Source organism: Cebus imitator, unplaced genomic scaffold (assembly GCF_001604975.1).
Source record: "Cebus imitator isolate Cc_AM_T3 unplaced genomic scaffold, Cebus_imitator-1.0 Scaffold33, whole genome shotgun sequence".
NCBI lineage: Eukaryota > Metazoa > Chordata > Mammalia > Primates > Cebidae > Cebus > Cebus imitator.
Genome location: NW_016107348.1, coordinates 29,697 through 50,164, shown reverse-complemented (window position 1 = coordinate 50,164; position 20,468 = coordinate 29,697). Strand labels below are relative to the sequence as shown.

General features: G+C 36.3%; 1 protein-coding gene across 3 annotated transcripts in view; it reads right to left on the bottom strand.

Moving 5' to 3' along the window:
• Positions 1 to 4,980: 4,980 nt before the first annotated feature.
• LOC108301293 (ras-specific guanine nucleotide-releasing factor RalGPS2) overlaps positions 4,981 to 20,468 on the bottom strand; it is a 42,268-nt gene continuing 26,780 nt past the window's right edge. For all 3 annotated transcript variants that reach the window (XM_017524419.2, XM_017524416.1, XM_017524418.2), the window contains 2 exons: positions 19,466 to 19,557; positions 4,981 to 10,594 (listed from right to left, as the gene is read on the bottom strand). In XM_017524419.2, the coding sequence (XP_017379908.1) occupies positions 10,565 to 10,594; positions 19,466 to 19,557 (122 nt within the window). In that variant the 3' untranslated portion in view covers positions 4,981 to 10,564. The remainder of the gene's footprint in view (positions 10,595 to 19,465; positions 19,558 to 20,468) is intronic.

Genomic DNA, 20,468 nt, shown 5'->3' with positions numbered 1-20,468 from the left:
TCACCAGTCTGTTAACTTTGTATTGTCAATTGAACAGACACTCTGTTTTTTTGTATTTATGGAAGGGCTTTGAGGGATTTAAGTTCTTTCCTGTTCAGGTTCACAGAGATTTCCTTTTGCTGTCTTTGTAGCTTTACCTTTAACAATCCAATCAGGTCTTTACATTTCTCCATATCCTCACCACATATTTATTAAGCATTTTTTTACATGTATTTATTGGCAATCTTCTTCAGAGAAATGTGTATTCAAGTCCTTTGCCCATTTCTGAATTATGTTGATGAGTTTCAGTTCTTGATTCATTCTGGATATTAATCCTTTATCAGATAGATAATTTGCATATACTTTCTCCCATTCTGTGGGTTGCTTTCTGTTTATATTGTCTTTTGACACACATCTTAAATTTCCATTAAGTCCAATTTGTTTTTCCCTTTGTTGCCTGTGCCATTAGTGTCATATCTGTGAAATCACTGCCAAATTCAATGATGTGAAGCTTTTGCCCTATGTTATCTTCAGTAAGACTTACAGGCTTAGGTCTTAAGGTCTTCGATTCATTTTGAGTTAATTTTTGTAAACAGTCTTAGGTGAGGATCCAACTTCTTTCTTTTGCATGTGGATATACAGTTCCCTAGTGCCATCTGAAAAAGACTCCTTTCCTTATGGGTGTCTTGGCATCCCGTCAAAAATCACTTGACCATATACGTTTTATTTCTGGGCTCTCTATCCCGCTGGTTTATGTTTTTATGCTAGTACCACAGTGCTTTGATTACTGTAGCTTTTTAGGAAGTTTTCAAATCAGGAAAAAAGTCTTCCTGCTTTGTTCTTTTTCAAGATGTTTTGGTTATTAGGGATCCCTTGAGATTCCATATTAATTTTAGAATGGGATTTTCTATTTCTGTAAAAAATACTATAATACGGACTGCATTGAACCTATATATTGATTTGGGTAGTCACATCTTAACAATATTGTCTTTCAATCCAGGAGCAGGGGATATGTTTCATTTGTCTTTAATTTTTTTCAGCCATGTTTTATAGTTTTCATCGCACAAATCTTTCACCTCCTTGGTTAAGTTAGTTTCTGTTTTATTCTCGATGCTTTTGTAAATGGAACTGTGTCATTTTCAGATTGCTCATTGTTAGTATACAGAAATGTGACTGATTTGTGTGTTGACTTTGTATCCTGCTACTTTGCTGGATTCATTTATTTGTTCTAATAGTCTGTGTGTAACCTTCAGGGTTTTCTACACAATCATATCAACTGTGAACAGAGATAATTTTATCTGTTCCTTTCCAATTCTGGCTAGAACTTCCAGTACTATGTTGAATAGAAGGGGTGAAAATGTACATTCTTGCCTTGCTCTTGGATCTCAGAAGAAAAGCTTTCAGTCTTTCACCATTCAGTATACTTTCTGTGGGTTTTCCATATATGGCTTTTATTATGTTGAGGTAGAGTCTATTAGTTTATTATTATTTTTTGTCATAAAAGGGTGTTGAATTTTGTCAAATGCTTTTTTTCTGCATCAATTGAGATTTTCATATTTATTCAGTTAATATGGTGTATTACCATTGATTTTCATGTTGAACTATCCTTGCATTTCAGGAATAAATCCTACTCAGTCATGTTATATAATGCTTGTAATATGCTGCTGAAATTATAGTGCTTTGTTGAGGATTTCTGCATGAATTGCTCATAATAAATAATGGTCTGTAGTTTTCTTGTAGTGTCTGTGCCTGACTTTGGTATCAGGACAATGTTAGCCTCGTAGAATGAATTAGGAAGTGTTCCCTCAGCTTTACTTTTTTGGAAAAATTTGAGGATTGGTATTAGTTTGTTTTTAAATGTCTGGTATCATTCACCAGTGAAGCCACCAGGTTTAGGGTCTTTTCTGGGAGGTTTCTGATTACTGATCTTTACTAGTTACAGGTCTATTCAGATGTTCTTTATGATTTAGTCTTGGTAGGTTTCAAGTTTCTAGAAATTTGTCCATTTTCTAGGTTATTCAATTTGTTGGCATATATTTGTTCATAGTACTCTCTTATAATCATTTTTACAGCTAATTTGATCAAATAAAAAATAATGTGACCAATGCATCACAAGTCTATGTGGAGTAAGGGCTGTTATTTTTATGCTTTCGCTCTGACAGTACTAGAGTATATGTAAAGGTCTTGGGTTGAGCAAAGGTTTGAGGGAGGCGAAAAATCAAAAATCTTCAGAACTTGAGACTGAAAGAAACTAGGCTAGGATTACAGGAATTGAGTGAAAGATAAATGTTATTATTGCATTTGGAGATAGGAATTTGACAGGTGGGACATGCACTGTTTATAGTTTTCTGTAGTTGAACTTTTTACAATGTGGATATAATACTGTTACAATAACAAAAATAGCTTCTGGTTTAATTAAACCTCAGATTAGTTAAATAAATAATCCAGCCTGATATACTGATAGCCTATTTTGTTCTACTGCTATTGGGGTTATCCTTTCAGATTTGGAATAACCATACAGAGGTAGACAAACGTTTCTGCAGGCCTGTGCTCATTTAGAATGTCCCCCACAAGTCTACTTTAGGTTGAAACATGTAGCTTTTAACTCAACAAATACTTGAAGAATAACACATTATGGTCCAGGCCATGAATATATTTCCAAGCTATTAATTCGTCTCCTCTGGCCAGTAGGCTAAACTTCTGTAAGAAAGGTTAACTTCTGGCTGGGGACAGTGGCTCACGGGTATAATACCAGTACTTTGGGAGGCTGAGGTGGGTGGATCACGAGGTCAGGAGTTTGAGACCAGTCTGGTCAAGATGGTGAAACCCCATCTCTACCAAAAATACAAAAATTAGCCAGGCATGGTGGCAGGCGCCTGTAATCCTGGCTACTCAGGAGGCTGAGGCAGGAGAATTGCTTGAACCTGGGAGGCGAAGGTTGCAGTGAGCCGAGATTGCACCAGTGCATTCTAACCTGGGTCATAGAGCAAGACCATCTTGCCTCAAAAGAAAAAAAAAAAAAAAGATTAACATCCAGGGAAGAGTGAAAGTCCCTTGCCAAAACAAACTGAACTCTTTCCTACAACCAATCTCAATATGCTCAAATTATGAGATATAATAAGTCACTCACATAGAGCAGGATTTCACAAGCTTGGCATTATTGACATTTTGGAACAGATACTTCTTTGTTGAGGGGGCTGGCCTGTACGCCGTAGGATGTTTAGCAGCATCCCTTACCTTTCTACCTACCAGATGCCAGAATAACCCTCTCCCAGTTGTGACAACCAAAAATGTCTCCAGACTCTGACAACTATCACCTAGGGGACAAAATTGCTTCCAGTTGAGAATCAGTGATATAGAGTAAGAAACTTAATTACACATAGATACTCTAAATTTTGCAATAGTCCTGTGACCCACTATTTTATTTAGTTTTGACTGTAAGTGGTGGCTGAGAGCAAATGGCCACTTATTTTCTGTGTAAGAGTATAAACATACTTTACAAAAAAAAGCAGAAATTTAAGTTGATGATTAGCTGGTCTAAAAATACGATGAAGACTATACTTGGGCTACACTATAACATGCTTAGGGTTCATTCTAGGGCTGTGTCATATTCTGAGGTTTTCTGAGGAGACTGGGTAATTAAGTTCTTTGGCATTTGACCACTGCTTCTAATCCAATACTGTACTGGAGTCCTAGCCAAGTAAGGATAAGACAAGAAAAAAAAAAGGTACAAAGGTTGGAAAGGAAGAAACAGCTATTCTTATTTGCTGCTAATATAATTCCAACAGACCTCTGGACAAGCCATTAGAGCTAGGTAAGAGAGTTCAACAAGGTCGCTAGATAGACAGATCAACATAAAGGCCAATAGGATTCCTATACACAATAATCAATGAGAAAATATAACAAAAAGTCAGTCATAGTAGAAAAACTAATTTACCTAGATATAAACTAATAAAAAATGCCAGAGACTACTAGGGAGAAAACTGTAAAACATTATTGAAGGACATTAAAAGCCCTAGATAAAAGGAGACACAATTCATGTTTACAGATAAAAGGAGTAAACTTTTCAGAACTGTTCTCAAATTAACCTATAAATCCAAAGTAATTCTAATAAAAATAACAACACTGTTTTCACGGAACATAAAAAAACTGGTCTCAGAATTTACAGCAAAGACAAAGTCAAGAATAGCTAAGGTAATTTTGAAGACCATAAAATTACCTCACCAGGTATCAACTTATACAGCTATACAGTAATGCAGACAATATGGTGTTAAGACAAACAACGGCTGAAATAGGAAAGGGGACCTAGCAGATTCTGCATTTGTAGGAAACTGATGTACGACAAAGGTGGTACGAACGAGGTAAAGACAAGTTGACCCCATCAAAGAAGTGTCATTCTCCTCTTTCGGTTCAAGTAAAGGGACAGTGAGAAATTTCAAAGGCCACTACAGAGGTGAGAAAACTGCTGAAAACTGAATTACGGTTTGCCAAAATACTGGGCTTGTCCTGGTTGGGGGTTCCTAAACCATTTAGAGGCTAAGCTAATGTGGAATTCTTAGGGCATAATCAACATCCAGCCAATAACCTAAAGGAGACTCAAACACAGGTATTCCTGTACTTCCTCCAATTTAAAGCTCCTTGCACTGGAAGATGGATTGTTTTCAGAAACGGTAAAAAGAAATACATGTTACATATGAGCAAAGAGAGCCTCTTTGGGGACTAATCCTATCGTATCACATGCTCAGAGTGGGAGATGTAGTTGGAAATACTATGCCCTTACTCTATTCCCCACAACCCCATTTGTCCACATGCCAGGTAGCACATTCTTGTCGTGGGCTAGAGAAGAGCGACCAAAGTTTTTTTCATAGCTTTCCCTGTATCAACAATAGCCTTGTTGATTATTTTAGAAAGGGGAAAAAAATCAACTTAACGTTTATCTGCACCTTAAAAGTTAATGATAAAAATGCAAATACAGTAACAAAAACATCCTCACACAATCTATAATTTTAAGTAATTTATTTCAATAGAAATATTTCAGAAAACTGTATTTAAATTCATTTTAAGTTAGCTTATGCAGACACACTGAAGATCGCACACTCACATTTGCATATTAAACAGAAACAAAAAGTGAGAGAGGAACCAAGCTGCACATCACTCAAGGAGGTCATAGTGCAGTCGAGTGCTTCATCATTAGAGTACCTCAAAGTTATTTGGGATAAAGAATAAAAACGGCTTGTGTTTTCAGATATGTTATTATCATTGGGTACCTGTCCCTACAGATGTTTGATCTCCTTTAGATTATGTTGTCAACCAGTTCCCCACGCCCTCCCCACACACATGTACTTCAGTAGGATGTAAAACAATGAATTTGTCAGTCATCAAGGTACAGAAACTCTTGAGAGTCTGCTGACTCATCATCAGCGATTTCACCATACCTATTAAGTCAGCAACTATTGGACTATATATGTGAATGGTTCTAGTAGGTGATATCTTCAGGGGAAACAATATTTGTTATCTGTTATCTAAAGCACAGCGAATAATTATGGAGTTTCTGCTTTTCGATTAAGAAAAAAAAAGAGCCCCATCCCAAAACACTCTAATTATGTATCTTTTTAATCTCCATCACTTCTGTAGTACAAATGGCCAGGGTCAAAATTTAAATTTTGCTAATAATCCTCAAGGACCAGTTAACTGTTTCATTTGGCTTGAATGACTATGTCTACTTGCCTACTCTGGAACATACTAGCCCTTTAAAAAAAAAAATGTAAAAGAACATCTTGACTCAGGTTAACATCCAGTAGCTCCAGGTCTTCCAATAATCTGAGAGAAGTAAAATATCGCCAAGCTTTGCTTTCACTGAGAAAATTAGTTTAGCCTCTTAACTTCCCTTTAATTTACATATTAGAGATATTTTTACTTTCTTGCATATTTTCAAGAAAATAATAATTGGTGGGTTAAGTGACTATTTGTTTGTTCTGAGTGTTACTTAAATATAAAAATAAATGGAAATAAATCTCATTTCTGGACAAAGGGATTTTCAATACAAGATTTCAGTACATTTAACAAAACCAAAACAAATATTTCTGGTTGTATCTTATTATTTTAGGGCTTGTTCAAAAGGCCTTACAATTAAATATATGCTCAAAACATCAACAAAATAAAAATGAACTTGGCTGAATACTGCTCTTCAAATTTGTTTTTAAGAGTGTATATCTAAGGTTGATTCGGGTGGGTTTATTTTTAATCTCCTACTCTAAAAGGATAGAAGCAGGGAGGAATCTTGTTTAAAAAGACTCAAAAACCAAGGAGGACTGCAACAATTACCTACAGAGGTTTCTGCAATGACTTTGTTAGACTTGGGGTGACAAAGATTAAGCTGGTGGAGAGAGGGATAGCACACACTCCTGAAATAAGAGGAGCAAGAGGGCACATGATTATTGTCATATTTGATGCCCTAAAATTGCTCTTCAAATAATAAGGCACTGACCAAATTTTCCCCACACTATAACTTAAGACACAGGTGTAATCAAATTGTTTACAATAGCAAAAGAGTTTTTATGCATGGATCTCTTTCATTAGAACCCTCCAAATAGGGGGAACAAAATGTCATTTTAGACACAAGCCATTTTTAGGGGATCAAAATCAAAGGTACTTAAATCATTCTGAAAAGGTTCACATGGAAAGTAATATATCATCAATGTGATTAAAAAGCAATATTTGTATCTCAAAGCTTAGAAAAAACAGAATACCACTTGGGCTGTAAAATAATATATTTACTATTTTGAAAGACATAATACAAAAAAGAGAAGGAAAATAAAAGCAAACCCTAAAAGGTCACGAAAGAAGTCAGACCAACCTCATCACTTGCTTTATATCATCTATTCATGCAACAGCAATACTATTATTCCACCTGGACACAGTTAAATCCATCTTCATTTTCAAAAAGGGATCCAATTATTTCAAAAGCCTTTGAAGCAGAGGATTTACTTTATTAAAGATTATCTTCCGTTAGGCAACACTGGTATCCCTTGTTTGCAGAAGATGATTACGTGGTGTTTTAAAAACTGGTTGGAAAGGAATATGCCTCAAAAAAACAGGAAGGATACCAATACTAGATATATTCATTTAAAAGGCCTATTACTATTGATTTTCAATTAGTATGATACCCTATAGTTTTGTTTTCAGTAGTAAAGGTATATAGCTTACGAATTAACCTCAGAAAGAAATAAGAGACTTATGCTCAAGTTGCTTGGCCAAAAGATCAACAGGCTGCTCCTCGAGGGCCCCAGTTTAAGCTAACAAGGAACACTAGAGTCTGTAAACATGCTTTCCATTCTTTTTTTCCTCCTGTACCGATAAACAGTGCCTCCTAGCCTCCTCATAAATCGTCTAGAAGAGGAATAAAGCCACTTATACAAACTTTGCAGTTGTAAACACCCTGACTCTTGATAATACAGAAAGATCCAATACCAACACAGTCCACACAGAAGGCAGTGCAATAGTGATATGGCATTTTCCACACAGAAAAATTGTCATTGAAGCACATGCCTAGAAAGAAAAAAATACTTAAACTCAAATTGTTTGGATCCCTTTTTATAATGTTTACCCAAATAATATTTACATAGTGAAGAAAACAAAATAGGAAGGTGTGTTTGATCAGTTCTTGTTCAATTCTTACCATCTGTCTGGAGGTAAAAATCACATTCTGAAAAACAAGCAAAGCCTGAACAGAGGGGGCATGAGGCCAAAAATAGTGCTCTGGAAGGTCAATCTGTAGTTATTTTTAGAGTTGTAATTTTAAAGCTGACATCTTACTTACATATGAAAAATAAACCTCCATGTTCAAATAAATTGTTAAATGAGATTGCCTCAAATTGGCTAGTACGTACTACTACAACAGGCCATATAACATGCTAATCATTATGCTTATCAAAGCAGACTTAAATTTAAATTATAACTGAATTTCTAATGAGTTCTTGGCTAAGGGCGAAACAACTGAACTTAATGCTGATGAACATTTTGGGCTTTTGAGTCACTTATTTACAGCTGAGGGCAGGCTTAATAAAAAGATTCATCTTCCCACAAATGAACTACCTAAATATTTAATATATTTTAGTTACATATTTTTTTGAATTATGAGATATTTGGTGAATTATAGATAAAAAAAATTCACCTACACTATTTTAATTCACTTTGTTTTCAATTTGCTTGAAATGCTAAAATAATCTTAAGCAATGACTAATTTTTTAGATGAATAAATTTTAAAGACAAAAAAAAACAAGGACTTCTGTACTGTTATGTAAAGAGGGTTAGTCAGTCAGAGGCCACAAGGCTATCTACTATTAACCAAATTTGAACACTATCTTACTCTATGCAAGCATCCATTAATGTTCAGAGCTGAAAATATCAAACACATCTTCCAGCTTAGCTCTCTCCCTTTGGCAAAACTATGTGATGTCAGGCTCTGATTTTTAGTTGCATATTTCCACAGATATGATTAATCTACAACATGTCTACTTTAGCTTATTTATGACAAACGAAATAAAAAAAAATCCACAGGGTTTCCATTCACAATACTTTTTAAAAAAGCAAATACACTGTTAAAAACGCTGTTTCTGAAGAGAAATAGACAAATCGAAAAATTAAAAAAAATGCAAAACAAAAGTAAGCTGTGCAAGGTCTATGTAGTAACACTGCTGGCTATGCAGATGGTGTCTTTCTATGTACCCAACATGGGTTAAGGTCAATTGAAAAATCCTTCAGCACAGGAAACTTTTGCCTTCTCCAGCCTATGCCACTAAATCCCAGAAATAATGGTATTTCTGTTATATAAGAAGCATATTTGAACTCTGAACATCTTTTCCAAACAGAGAATTAAATTAAAAAACACTCAAAAAAGCTCTTCTCTTTTCCTTTGGATAGATTTTAGGCTAATTATTGTATAAGCAATATTTTCTATTTAAGTTTCATGGACTGAGGGCAAAATACTTATAATAAAAAAGTATAAAATTCTCTAAGAATATGAATGTGAGAAATTTTATGTGAGGCCCAAAATAACAAGTCTATTAGTAGACACCGGTCACAAAGCATTACCTTACTCTGGGCCACTGCTAAAATCTATGATGTCTCAAGAGTTTATATCATTCAACACGTAGCTGTTGTTCGAGTGCCATTTTTCGTTAAAATTCTAAGGCATCTCATCTTCAAATTTTTTTTATAATTCAACATTTATTTTACAAATTAAATGCATTATTGCATAGAAGAGTTCTCAAAAAACTGCTTGGTCAACTACTGACAAAATATGGTTTCATGTCACAGACCTATAGTAACTTTTCAGAAAAATGTTTTGGTATGTTTATGGTAAATCATATAAGAATTATAAAGTTTAAGATACTTAAAATTTCCGGAATCTGATATTTTCACCTTTATCCCTCTTAAAATTATTTCGTATGTCTTGTAACAAAAATACATATGTACATCTATATGTGTTACCCTTTAAACAAATACGATCCTGAATCTCATTCATACTGAACAAAAACAGAGAAAATGAATCATAAAAAAATAACTCTGGCATGATGTACATTAAACACCGTAAAGGAAAATATCCCGACAAAATATCAATGTGTCTTGATGACAAAAACCTCCTGTGACTGGGAGAAGAGGAATTCCAAATTAACCTGGGAAAAGATCTAATTATTGTAAAATCTCAGAAAAGTTTAGGTTGGGATTATAGTTCTTTACTTTAGCAGATCCGTGGTCCAACAATGAATTCATATAGAAAGCTAAATTTTAACCCTAGTTAGAAACAACCATGTTTTCTGGAATGTACTTTAAAAAAAAAAAAAAGTGTCTGGCAAATGAACACTCAGCCTTTGTAACTCCTGCAGGAAATTATGTTCCTCTTACAGTACTACATTTCAGAAGTTTAGTGTTTAAAAAATTCTCCCCTCATCCAAAACAAAACACCCCCACCCAATCCCAAACAAACCCAACAACTCACATGACCAACATTTCTCATTCCTACACTCTTGCTGTGAGAAAGCCAGTGAGGTTGCAGACTACGAGAGGGAGAACAAACCTTGCAGGTGGGCTGCTGGTACAATCCCTGCTAAGTCTCTTCACCTCTGTTCCAAACCAGCTCCTGATGTAGTCCACAACAATATGTTTTTCCTTTCTAAAGCGTACCTAAAAAAGGCAATTCCCCCCTCTAAAATTATTACAAAGTTAAAAGAAATGCAAATTAGCTACGATCTATTCCAAGCACAGCACCGCCAGAAGATTCACACACACTATTTGGTGTTTCATGTTGGTTTTCCTTTCATTCTTTTAAGGCAGTGGTTTCCACAGGTCAGTTCTGAGATAAGAAGCATGGTTCATGGCAGTTTGTTTTGCAACTCCAATTTGTTCTCTGGGAATATCTCAATTCATTCCCTGAAATTAGTGCTTTTTTGGTTCAGAACTCCAAAGACTGAGACAGAGCCTCTGGGCTCTTCCTGGCACAGGATGGTTTATAGCTGGCGCTCTTTTATCAGGTCCCCATGCTCACATAGGAGCAATAGTTCACCTCTCTTTTTTTCTCAGGCTTTTACTCAAAAGTCATCAAGTTTGTAGGAACCTAAAAAATATAAGCATTACATACTGAGTTCAAAAGTTGTTTTTCAAAGGAGTATTTCTTATCTTTCCTTGTTATTTAGGCAAGCCCAAACCTATCTAAATATCTTTTAAAAGGAATTTGATATAAGGAGCTTCAATAGTTTATGAATAATATGCTAGAACATTTTAGAGAGAAAATCACCGAAATGAGTTAATACTCTTCTTCTAGTAAAATGACATCTATACAGGAGAAGGGGTAGAGACAATATCTTTCTTGTCCAACACAGGGAGCTCAGTAGGTGCTGACCGAATGAATAAATGAGCAAGACTAAGTATGACTCTGGTCGGGTGAGATTCCAGAAACACTTGCTTGTCATTATTTATTTTCTCATTATTTATCACAAAAAATCCTAGGCGCACATTTTTAAAATCAGCAAAAACAATTTTATAACAAACATTACTAAAAATTTATTTGTAAAATCATGAAGAAAGTAAGTACAGAAAAACAACATTCCTTATTAGATACATTGTGTTTGGACACATTGTGACTCTGGAAAATCAATAGGTTATATAATATAGTTCTCTGCCTAAAGATTAGAGATTTTATTTGCTTTCTTTTTGAAATCCAATAATTCTCTAAAATAGGATTTTTACCTTGAAAAATTAGTTGATGAATCTTCTAATCAAATAACTAAAGAGAGTTTCACCACATTAAAACAAATCCTCAAAACCAGTTTTCCGGAGTTGCACTGGTAGAGATATGTCAGTGGTCTTTTCTGTCTTTTAGACAGTTTAACAGCTCTTACACTTTAGCAACCTCTCTCTGAAACCTATTATACTAAAAAACATGAATATCTTATAAGTGTCAGCTTCTGAATAAAAAATTCTGTTGGACAATATAATCATAACTGAATTATAAATCAGATACAACACAAATGCTCAAGTGCTTAAAGTATAAATTTTCAGGTCTGATTATAAGAAACCCATATTTAAGTAAAGTAAAAGTTTCATTTCTTTTTAAGTTGCCTGAATGTGGTTTATGGTATTCTGCATGTGAGTCAGAGTTTTCTACTAAAACTTTCACAGGTTCTACTTAGAAATTTGCCACTATCCTAATTCTTGCAAGTACAGAAACAAATATTTATACACATCTGGTTGACTTGTTCCTTAGAAATACTAAATACAGTAAAATAAATCGAACTTTTAAGCTGGTATGTACCTATTGTTTAGATTCATCTTGGAATCTGAAACTAAAAAAAAAAGAGGCTTAATATCTTAAATTATATTTAAAGAAAATGTATAGCAAAGAAGTGAATCATGAAAGGCTGAGTCTAGACAAAGCTATATCTGTTTATTTCATTCTGCCCTGGACACTAACTTGACAAGGCAAAAAAAATAATTCTGCTCTATGCCATTTCATGTCTTTTATGGAGGTTGCTAAAAATGGTACTAAATACTGTTATCAGTGTTTCACATGTATTTGAAACAATAAAAATTATGAGAGAACAAAGCCCACTCCAACAATATTTTTAAAAATGTCCCACTCTCACCACAAACCACTGGGATCCTAGTGGCAGGAGATCCCATGATCCTCCTGGATATTTCAGTTGCGAGGGGTTCAGAACTACCTGGAGAGCTGGCAGAGACACGGCTTAACTCTACATGGAGCCCAGGGGGTATGATGTGGGGAAAGCTGCAAAGGAACACGGCCACAGATGCCCATCCACCAAGGCTTTCATATTCCTCTAGGTGGCTTTGACCTTTGTTAACTGCCATATCTGGAGAGAGCAGGGCTGTCTTTCCCATGGGACTAGGGTGAGTCTGAGCTACATGTCCCATTGTCTGGTGGCCCCTTCCAAGGTCCGTGCCTGGCCACTCCCATGGGAGCAGGCACAGTGTAGCTTCCACTATTCTGTTGGAATGCTTTTGCGGGCAACTGTCACCATAGTGCGTTTACCAGTGGCCCCCACTAACCTGCTAGAACATGTTCACTAGTGACCCCCGATGAAATGCTTTTGGCAGTAGCCCCTGATGGAGAGGTTTTGCCAGCAGCCTGAGAGCACCTTGGTCCACCCAGTGCAGTTAGTGGTTGACTGCAAGAGGCCAGAGGAAAAAGCCAGAGGCCTGGTCCCAGCCCCTTGTGAGTTACAGCACACAGCCCAGGAGTGCCAAGCTGAACCTTGGCTCTCTGAAAGCATCCAGAAATGAAGCCAACTGACTATACCTAACTCACACCACAGTCAAACCCTAAGGGAAACAAAGAACATAAAAACAAAAAGCACCATGCAAAAGTCAGCAACTTCAAAGGATAATGCAACACCAGTCCTCACAGACGAGAAAGAACCAGTGCAAGAACTCTATCAACTCTAAAAACCAGAGTGTCTTCTTACCTCCAAACAACCCACAATAGTTTCCCAGCAATGGTTCTTAACCAGGCTGAAATAACTGAAATGACAGACATGGGATTTAGAATCTGAATAGCAAAGAAGCTCAGTGAGATACAGGAGAAAGTGGAAACCCAATCTAAAGAAAACAGTAAAACAATTCAAGAGTTGAAACACAACACAGCCATTTTAAGAAAGAGCCAAACTGAACCTCTGGAATTTAAAAATTCACTCTAGGGATTTCTTCTCTTTTCTTTTTTTTGGGATGAAGTCTCGCTCTGTCACCCAGGCTGGAGTGCAGTGGCACGATCCTGGCTCACTGAAACTTCCAAATCCTGGGTTCAAGTGATTCTCCTGCCTCAGCCTCCCTAGTAGCTGGGACTACAGGCAAGCACCAAAATGCCCGGCTAATTTTTGTATTATTAGTAGAAATGGGAGTTTTACCATGTTGGCCAGGCTGGTCTCAAACTCCTGACCTCAAGTGATCTGCCTGCCTCGGTCTCCCAGTGTTGGGATTATAGGTGTGAGCCACCAGTCCCAACCTAGGAATTTCATAACATAGTTGGAAGCATTAACAACAGAATAGACCAAACCAAAGAAAGAACCTCAGAAACTGAAGAACACTCCTTCAAATTAACAGAGACAATAATAAAGAAAAAATTTTAAAAAATGAGCAAAACCTTTGATAAATATGGGATTATGTAGAGACTAAATCTATGACTCACTGGTGTCACTGCAAGAAAAGGAGAGAAAGCAACTTGGAAAACATATTTGAGGATACAGTCCACAAAAATTATCCTAATCTTGCTACAGAAGTTGATGTGCAAACTCAAGAAATTCAGAAATTCCCCACAAGATACGATGCAAGATGACCATTCCCAAGAGTTAATCATCAGATTCTCCAAGTCAATGCAGAAGAAAAAAAATCTTAAATGCAACTAGAGAAAATGGGCAGCAGTTACAAACGGAACCCCATCAGGCTAACAGTGGACCTTAAAGTAGAAACTTTATAAGCCAGAAGAGGCTGGAGGCCTATTCTGAACATCTTTAAAGAAAATAAATTCCAACCAAGAATTTTGTGTCCCACCAAACTAAGCTTCATAAGTGAAGGAGACAGAAGATCCTCTTGAGACAAAGACTAAGAAATTCATGATATCAGACTTGCCATACAAGAGGTCCTTTCAGGAGTGCTACATGTAGAAATGAAAGAAAAATACCTGCTACCACAAAAACATACTTAAGTATACAGTCCACCGATACTATAAAGCAACTATACAATGAAGTCTATATAACAAGCAGCTAACAACAGGATGACAGTATTAAGTCCTCACACATCAATAGTAACCTTGAATGTAAATGGGCTAAAAAGGCAAAGTGGCAGGCTGGACAAAGAAGCAAGATTCAACTAACTGTTGTCTTCAAGAGAACCATCTCCCATGTAACAACATAAAAAGGACAAAGAAGGGCATTACATAATGATGAAGGATTCAATTCATCCAGAAGACTTAACTGTCCCAAAGATATATGCACCCAACAGTGGAGCACCTAGGTTCAGAAAACAAGTTCTTAGAGACCTACAAAGAGACTTATATAACTACACAATGGAAGACTTCAACATCCCACTGATAGTGTCAGGCAGATCAGTGAGGCAGAAAACTAACAAAAATATTCTGGACTTAAACTCAACATTTGACAACATCCAACAACACAAGAATATACATTCTTCTCACTGGCACAAGACACATTCTCTAAGATCAATCACATGCTTGGCCATAAAGCAAGTGCCAACAAATTAAAAAATACTAAAATCATACCAATCATTCCCTCAGACTACAGTACAATAAAACTAGAAATCAATAACAAGAAGTTTCTCAAAACCATACAATTACATGGAAATTAAACAACTTTCTTCCAAATGACTTTTGGGTAAAGAATGAAATTAAGACAGATATCAAAAAACGATTTAAAACTAATGAAAACAGAGACACAACAAACCATACTGAATACCTATGTCAAAAAGTTAGAAAAAGCTCAAACTAACAACCTAACATCACACCTGGAGGAACTAGAAAAACAAAAAGAAACCAACCCCAGAGTTAGCAGAAAAAAAGAAATAACCAAAATCGGAGCAGAAGTGAATGAAATGGAGATGTGAAAATGCATACAAAAGTTGTATTTTTGTATGAAAATACAAAATGAAACCAAAAGTTGGTTCTTTGAAAGAATAAACAAGATTCACAGACTGGTAGCTAGATTAATGAAGAAAATAAGATAAAAGATCCCAACAATCCCAATCAGAAATTACAAAGGTGACATACAACTGACTCCACAGAAATACAAGAAATTCTCAGAGACTAACACTTATATGCACACAAACTAAAAAACCTAAAATAAATGAATAAATTCTTAGAAACACACAACCTCTGAAGATTCAATGAGGAAGAAACTGAAACCCTAAAGAGATCAATAATGAGTTCCAAAATTGTGTTAGTAATAAACAACCTACCAACCCCAAAAAGCCTTGGACCAGATGGATTTCACAGTTGAATTCTACCAGATGTACCAAAAAAGAGCTAGTACCAATCCTACTAAAAATATTCCGAATAATCGAGGAAGAAAAGACTCCTTCCTAACTCATTCCATGAAGCCAACATCATTCTGATACTAAAACCTAGCAGAGACACAATGAAAAAATAGAACTATAGGTTAATATGCCTGATGAACACAGACACAAAAATCCCCAACAAAATATTAGCAAGCTGAATCCAGCAGCATATCAGAAAGTTAATTCACCACAATCCAGTAGACTTTATTCCTGAGATGCAAGATTGGTTCACCAGATGTGATTCATCACATAAACAGAATTAAAAACAGAAAACCATACAATCATCTCAAAAGATGCAAAAAAGGCTTTTGATAAAATTCAACATCCTTTCATGTTAAAAGCCCTCAACAAATTAGGCACTGAAAGAACATATCTCAAAATAGTAAGAGTCATCAATGGCAAACCCACAGCAGCATCACTCGGAATGGGCAAAAGTTGGAAGCATTCCCTTGTAGAACTGGAACAAGACAAGGACGGATGTCCACTCTCACCACTCCCATTCAACATAGTACTGAATGTCCTAGCCAGGGCAATCAGACCAGAGAAAGAAATAAAAGGCATCCAAATAGAAAGGGGATGTCAAACTCTTACTCTTCAGACTATATGATGTTACATCTAGAAAACCCCAGAGTCTCTGCTCCAAAGCTCTTAGATCTGATAAACAAGTTCAGCAAAGTCTCAGGATACCTAACCAGTGTCTAAAAATCAACAGCATTTCTATACACCAATAACATTTGAACTGAGAGCCAAATCAAGAACACAATTCCATTTACAGTAGCCACAAAAAAGAAAAACATATCTAGGCATACAGCTAACTCAGGAGATGAAAGATCTCTACTATGAGAATCACAAAACATTGCTCAAAGAAATCAGAGATGACACAAACAAATGGAAAAGCATTCCATGCTCATGGATTGGAAGAATCAATACTGTAAAATGTCTATATTGTCCAAAGCAATCTACAAATTCAATGCTATTCCTATCAAACTACCAATGACACTCTTCAAAGAATTAGAAAAAAAAAATTCTAAAATTCATATGGAGCAACAACAACAAATGCCCAAATAGCCAAAGCAATTTTAAGCAAAAAGAACAAAGCTGAGGGCATCATACTATCTGACTTCAAACTATACTACAAGACTACAGTAACCAAAATAGCTTGGTACTGGTATAAAAACATATACCAATGGAACAAGATAAAACCAATGGAATAAGATAGAGAGCCCAGAAATAATGCCTAACACCTACGACCATCTGATCTTTGACAAAGCTGACAAAAACAAGCAATGGAGAAAAAGACCCCCTGGTTCAATAAATGCTGCTGAGATAACTGGATAGCCATATACAGAAGACTAAAACTGGACCCCTTCCTTACACTGTATACAAAAATCAACTCATGATGGATTAAAGACTTAAATGCAAAACCTAAAACTATAAAAACCCTGGAAGACAACCTAGGAGATACCATTCTGAACACAGGCCCTGGCAAAGATTTCATGATGAAGACTCCAAAAGCAGTTGCAACAAAAACAAAAACTGACAAACAAGACCTAATTAGAGAGCTTCTGCATAGCAAAAGAAACTATCAGCAGATTAAACCAACATTCCTAGAGAATGGGAGAAAATAATTTCAAACTATCTGATAAAGGTCTAGTATCTAGAATCAATAAGGAACTTAAACAAATTTACAAGCAAAATCCAACCCCATTAAAAAGTGGGAAAAGACATTAACAGACACTTCTCAAGAGAAGAACATAAACATATACATGGGCAACAAGCATATGAACAATGGCCAATATCACTAATTGTCAGAGAAATGCAAATCAAAACTGCATGAGATACCATCTCACACCAGTCAGAATGGCTAAGTCAAAAAAAAAATAAATGTTGGCAAGGTTGCAGAGAACAGGGAATGCTTATACACTTGGTAGAAATGTAAGTTAGTTCTGCCACAGTGGAAAGCAGTTTGGAGATTTATCAAAGGTCTTAAAACAGAACTACCATTCAACCCAGCAATCCTATTACTGGGCATATGCTCAAAGGAAAAATAAATTGTTCTACCAAAAAGACACATGTATGTTCATCCTAGCAGTATACACAATAGCAAAGACATGGAATCAACCTAGGTGCCCATCAACAGTGGACTGGATAAAGAAAATGTGGTATGCCAGGCGTGGTGGCTCACGCCTGTAATCCCAGCACTTTGGGAGGCCGAGGCAGGTGGATCACGAGGTCAAGAGATTGAGACCATCCTGGTCAAAATGGTGAAACCCCGTCTCTACTAAAACTACAAAAAATTAGCTGGGCATGGTGGCGCGTGCCTGTAATCCCAGCTACTCAGGAGGCTGAGGCAGGAGAATTGCCTGAACCCAGGAGGCGGAGGTTGCGGTGAGCCGAGATTGCGCCACTGCACTCCAGCCTGGGCAACAAGAGCGAAACTCCGACTCAAAAAAAAAAAAAGAAAATGTGGTACATATATGCTATGGAATACTACACAGTGATTTTTAAGAAACATTGAAATCATGTCCTTGGCAGCAACACGAATGCAGCTAGAGGCCATTAAGTGAATTAACACAGCAAAAGAACACCAAATACTGCATGTTCTCACTTATAAGTGGAAGTTAAACATTGAATCCACCTAGACATAAAGACGGGAACCATCAACACTGAGCATTACCAGAGTTGGGGGGATGGGAGAGGCGTAAGGTTTGAAAAACTGGTGGATACTCTGCTCACTACCTGGGTGATGGGATCATTTATACACCAGACCTCAGTGATATGCAATATACTCATGTAACAAACCTGCACAAGTACCCTGTGAACCTAAAAGTAAAAAAACAAGCAAATAAAAAGAATGGACTTAAAGGATGAAGAAAGTTAGAATCCACCAGTGTGATCCGTGTAAGTCACTTCATATTATGGAGCCTTGGGTTCAATTATCAAGAAAGGGTAATAACTTACATCCTAATACGACAGGGTAAAAAATACTTCTGTAAGCTTTCTAAGCTTATATAGTGCATCATATTATTCAATATTACCTACTGATAATGCTAACTGTATACTTCTACATTATCAATATGCTGCCAATGATTTTCAAATATATTTAACAAACTGGTTCTACAGAAAGTCTGTATAAATTTCTGTAACTGCAGCTATGTTTTTTATGACTGCTCTACCAATCAGTGGTTCAACTCTAACTGTGCAACAGGGTTTGGGGAAAACACCACAATGAATTCCTGCTCTTCTGCAGCTGAAAGCATTCCAATTAGACCATTTTTGGTTCAGCGAAATAAAGGCAAATAAAATCCAAATGGTGTTTGGTTTCACTACCACCACAGACACCCACATCAAACTGGTCACTAGATCAAATAAAGATGAATTCAAATAATTTTTATTAATTTAATATGCCAGCTAGTTTTTACCCTTTAGAGAGCTATACTCTGACTCTTCTACCGTACTAGCTACCTTTCTCTGCTTTGAACACCTTGTGCTTGTTTCAGCTCCAGGCTCCGTGCTCTTGCCCTTCCCTTAAACAGCACTCTGCTCTCCTTTTCTTACAGCTCGTTCCTTCCTGTGGTTCATGTCAGTACCAACTCCTCAGGGAGATCTTTGCTGCCAACACTTATGTTATTGAAAGTTGTCTGTACTCCTCTTGGTCTACATCAAATACTTCTATTTTATTTTCTTTATATAGTTCTGTTTGAAATTTTGTTACTTGTTTGCTTATTGTTTTCCTCCTCACTAAGATGTAGATCTTCATGTCTTACTGACTGTCATCAACAAGAATAAAAACCCCACTATTCTCTTTAGTTAATTCAGAACTAGTCTGCTTACTTCTCTTTGGAACTCTTTTACATATATTCCCGAATTATGGACTATTTTGAGAATTAGGAGAAGTGCTTACCTGTTGTTTGTTGCTTTGGCAGGCTGCACTCAAATGCTTAAACCATAGCATTGCATTCATTCTATTGCCAGCTTGAAACTTGTACGAATTTCCTAAAATTATCCAAAACAAGGGGAAATAATAAAAATGTAAGGACAATGACGTGTAACAATTCTGCCAGGTATTAATGAGCAAATTAAACATGACTAGAGTTTCAGTTTTAGAATTCTATTCATTTAACACCTCCATTTTATTGTGTTTCCTTTTTTATTGTATTTCCAATACAATAAAGAGTGCTTGATGCAACACATTTACACGCTATCGTACATTCAGAAAGTCACTTTTGCTGCTAATGAATTAGAAGAAATAATTTTATCTCCTTAAATGTTCTTTAGAATAAAATATATCTAAAAAAAACAACTGTGTGGCATATCTAGATCTGTGTGGATAAGACTGCAGAATATTGGTTCTGAATACTTATTACTTAGGTGATCTAAATATTAGTTAGATTTTCCTTTCTTTCTTTTTTTTTTTTTTTTTTATTAAGATGGAGTCTCGCTCTGTCACCCAGGCTGGAGGGCAATGGCACGATCTCAGCTCACTGTACCCTCCCCGTCCCAGATTCAAGAGATTCTCGTGCCTCAGCCTCCTGAGGAGCTGAGATTATAGGCATGTGCCACCACGCCCAGCTAAGTTTTTTATATTTTTAGTAGAGACAGGGTTTCACCATGTTAGCCAGGCTGGTCTCGAACTCCTTACCTTAAGTGATCTGCTTGCCTTGGCCTCCCAAAGTGCTGGGATTACAGGTGTAAGCCCCTGCGCCCGGTCTCAATATTAGTAGATGTTAATGTTAAGTTTTAACATGTCAAAATGCTTCAACATGTTTAACACTTAAACACTAGCTATTTAGGAAAATTAAGGATTAGTCAGGTAACATTGATAGACTATGCTTTCAGTCTTTAATTACAAGACATTTGTCAAGATTATTACAGATTTCCAGTTCTGTTGAGGGTTCTTGGGGAAA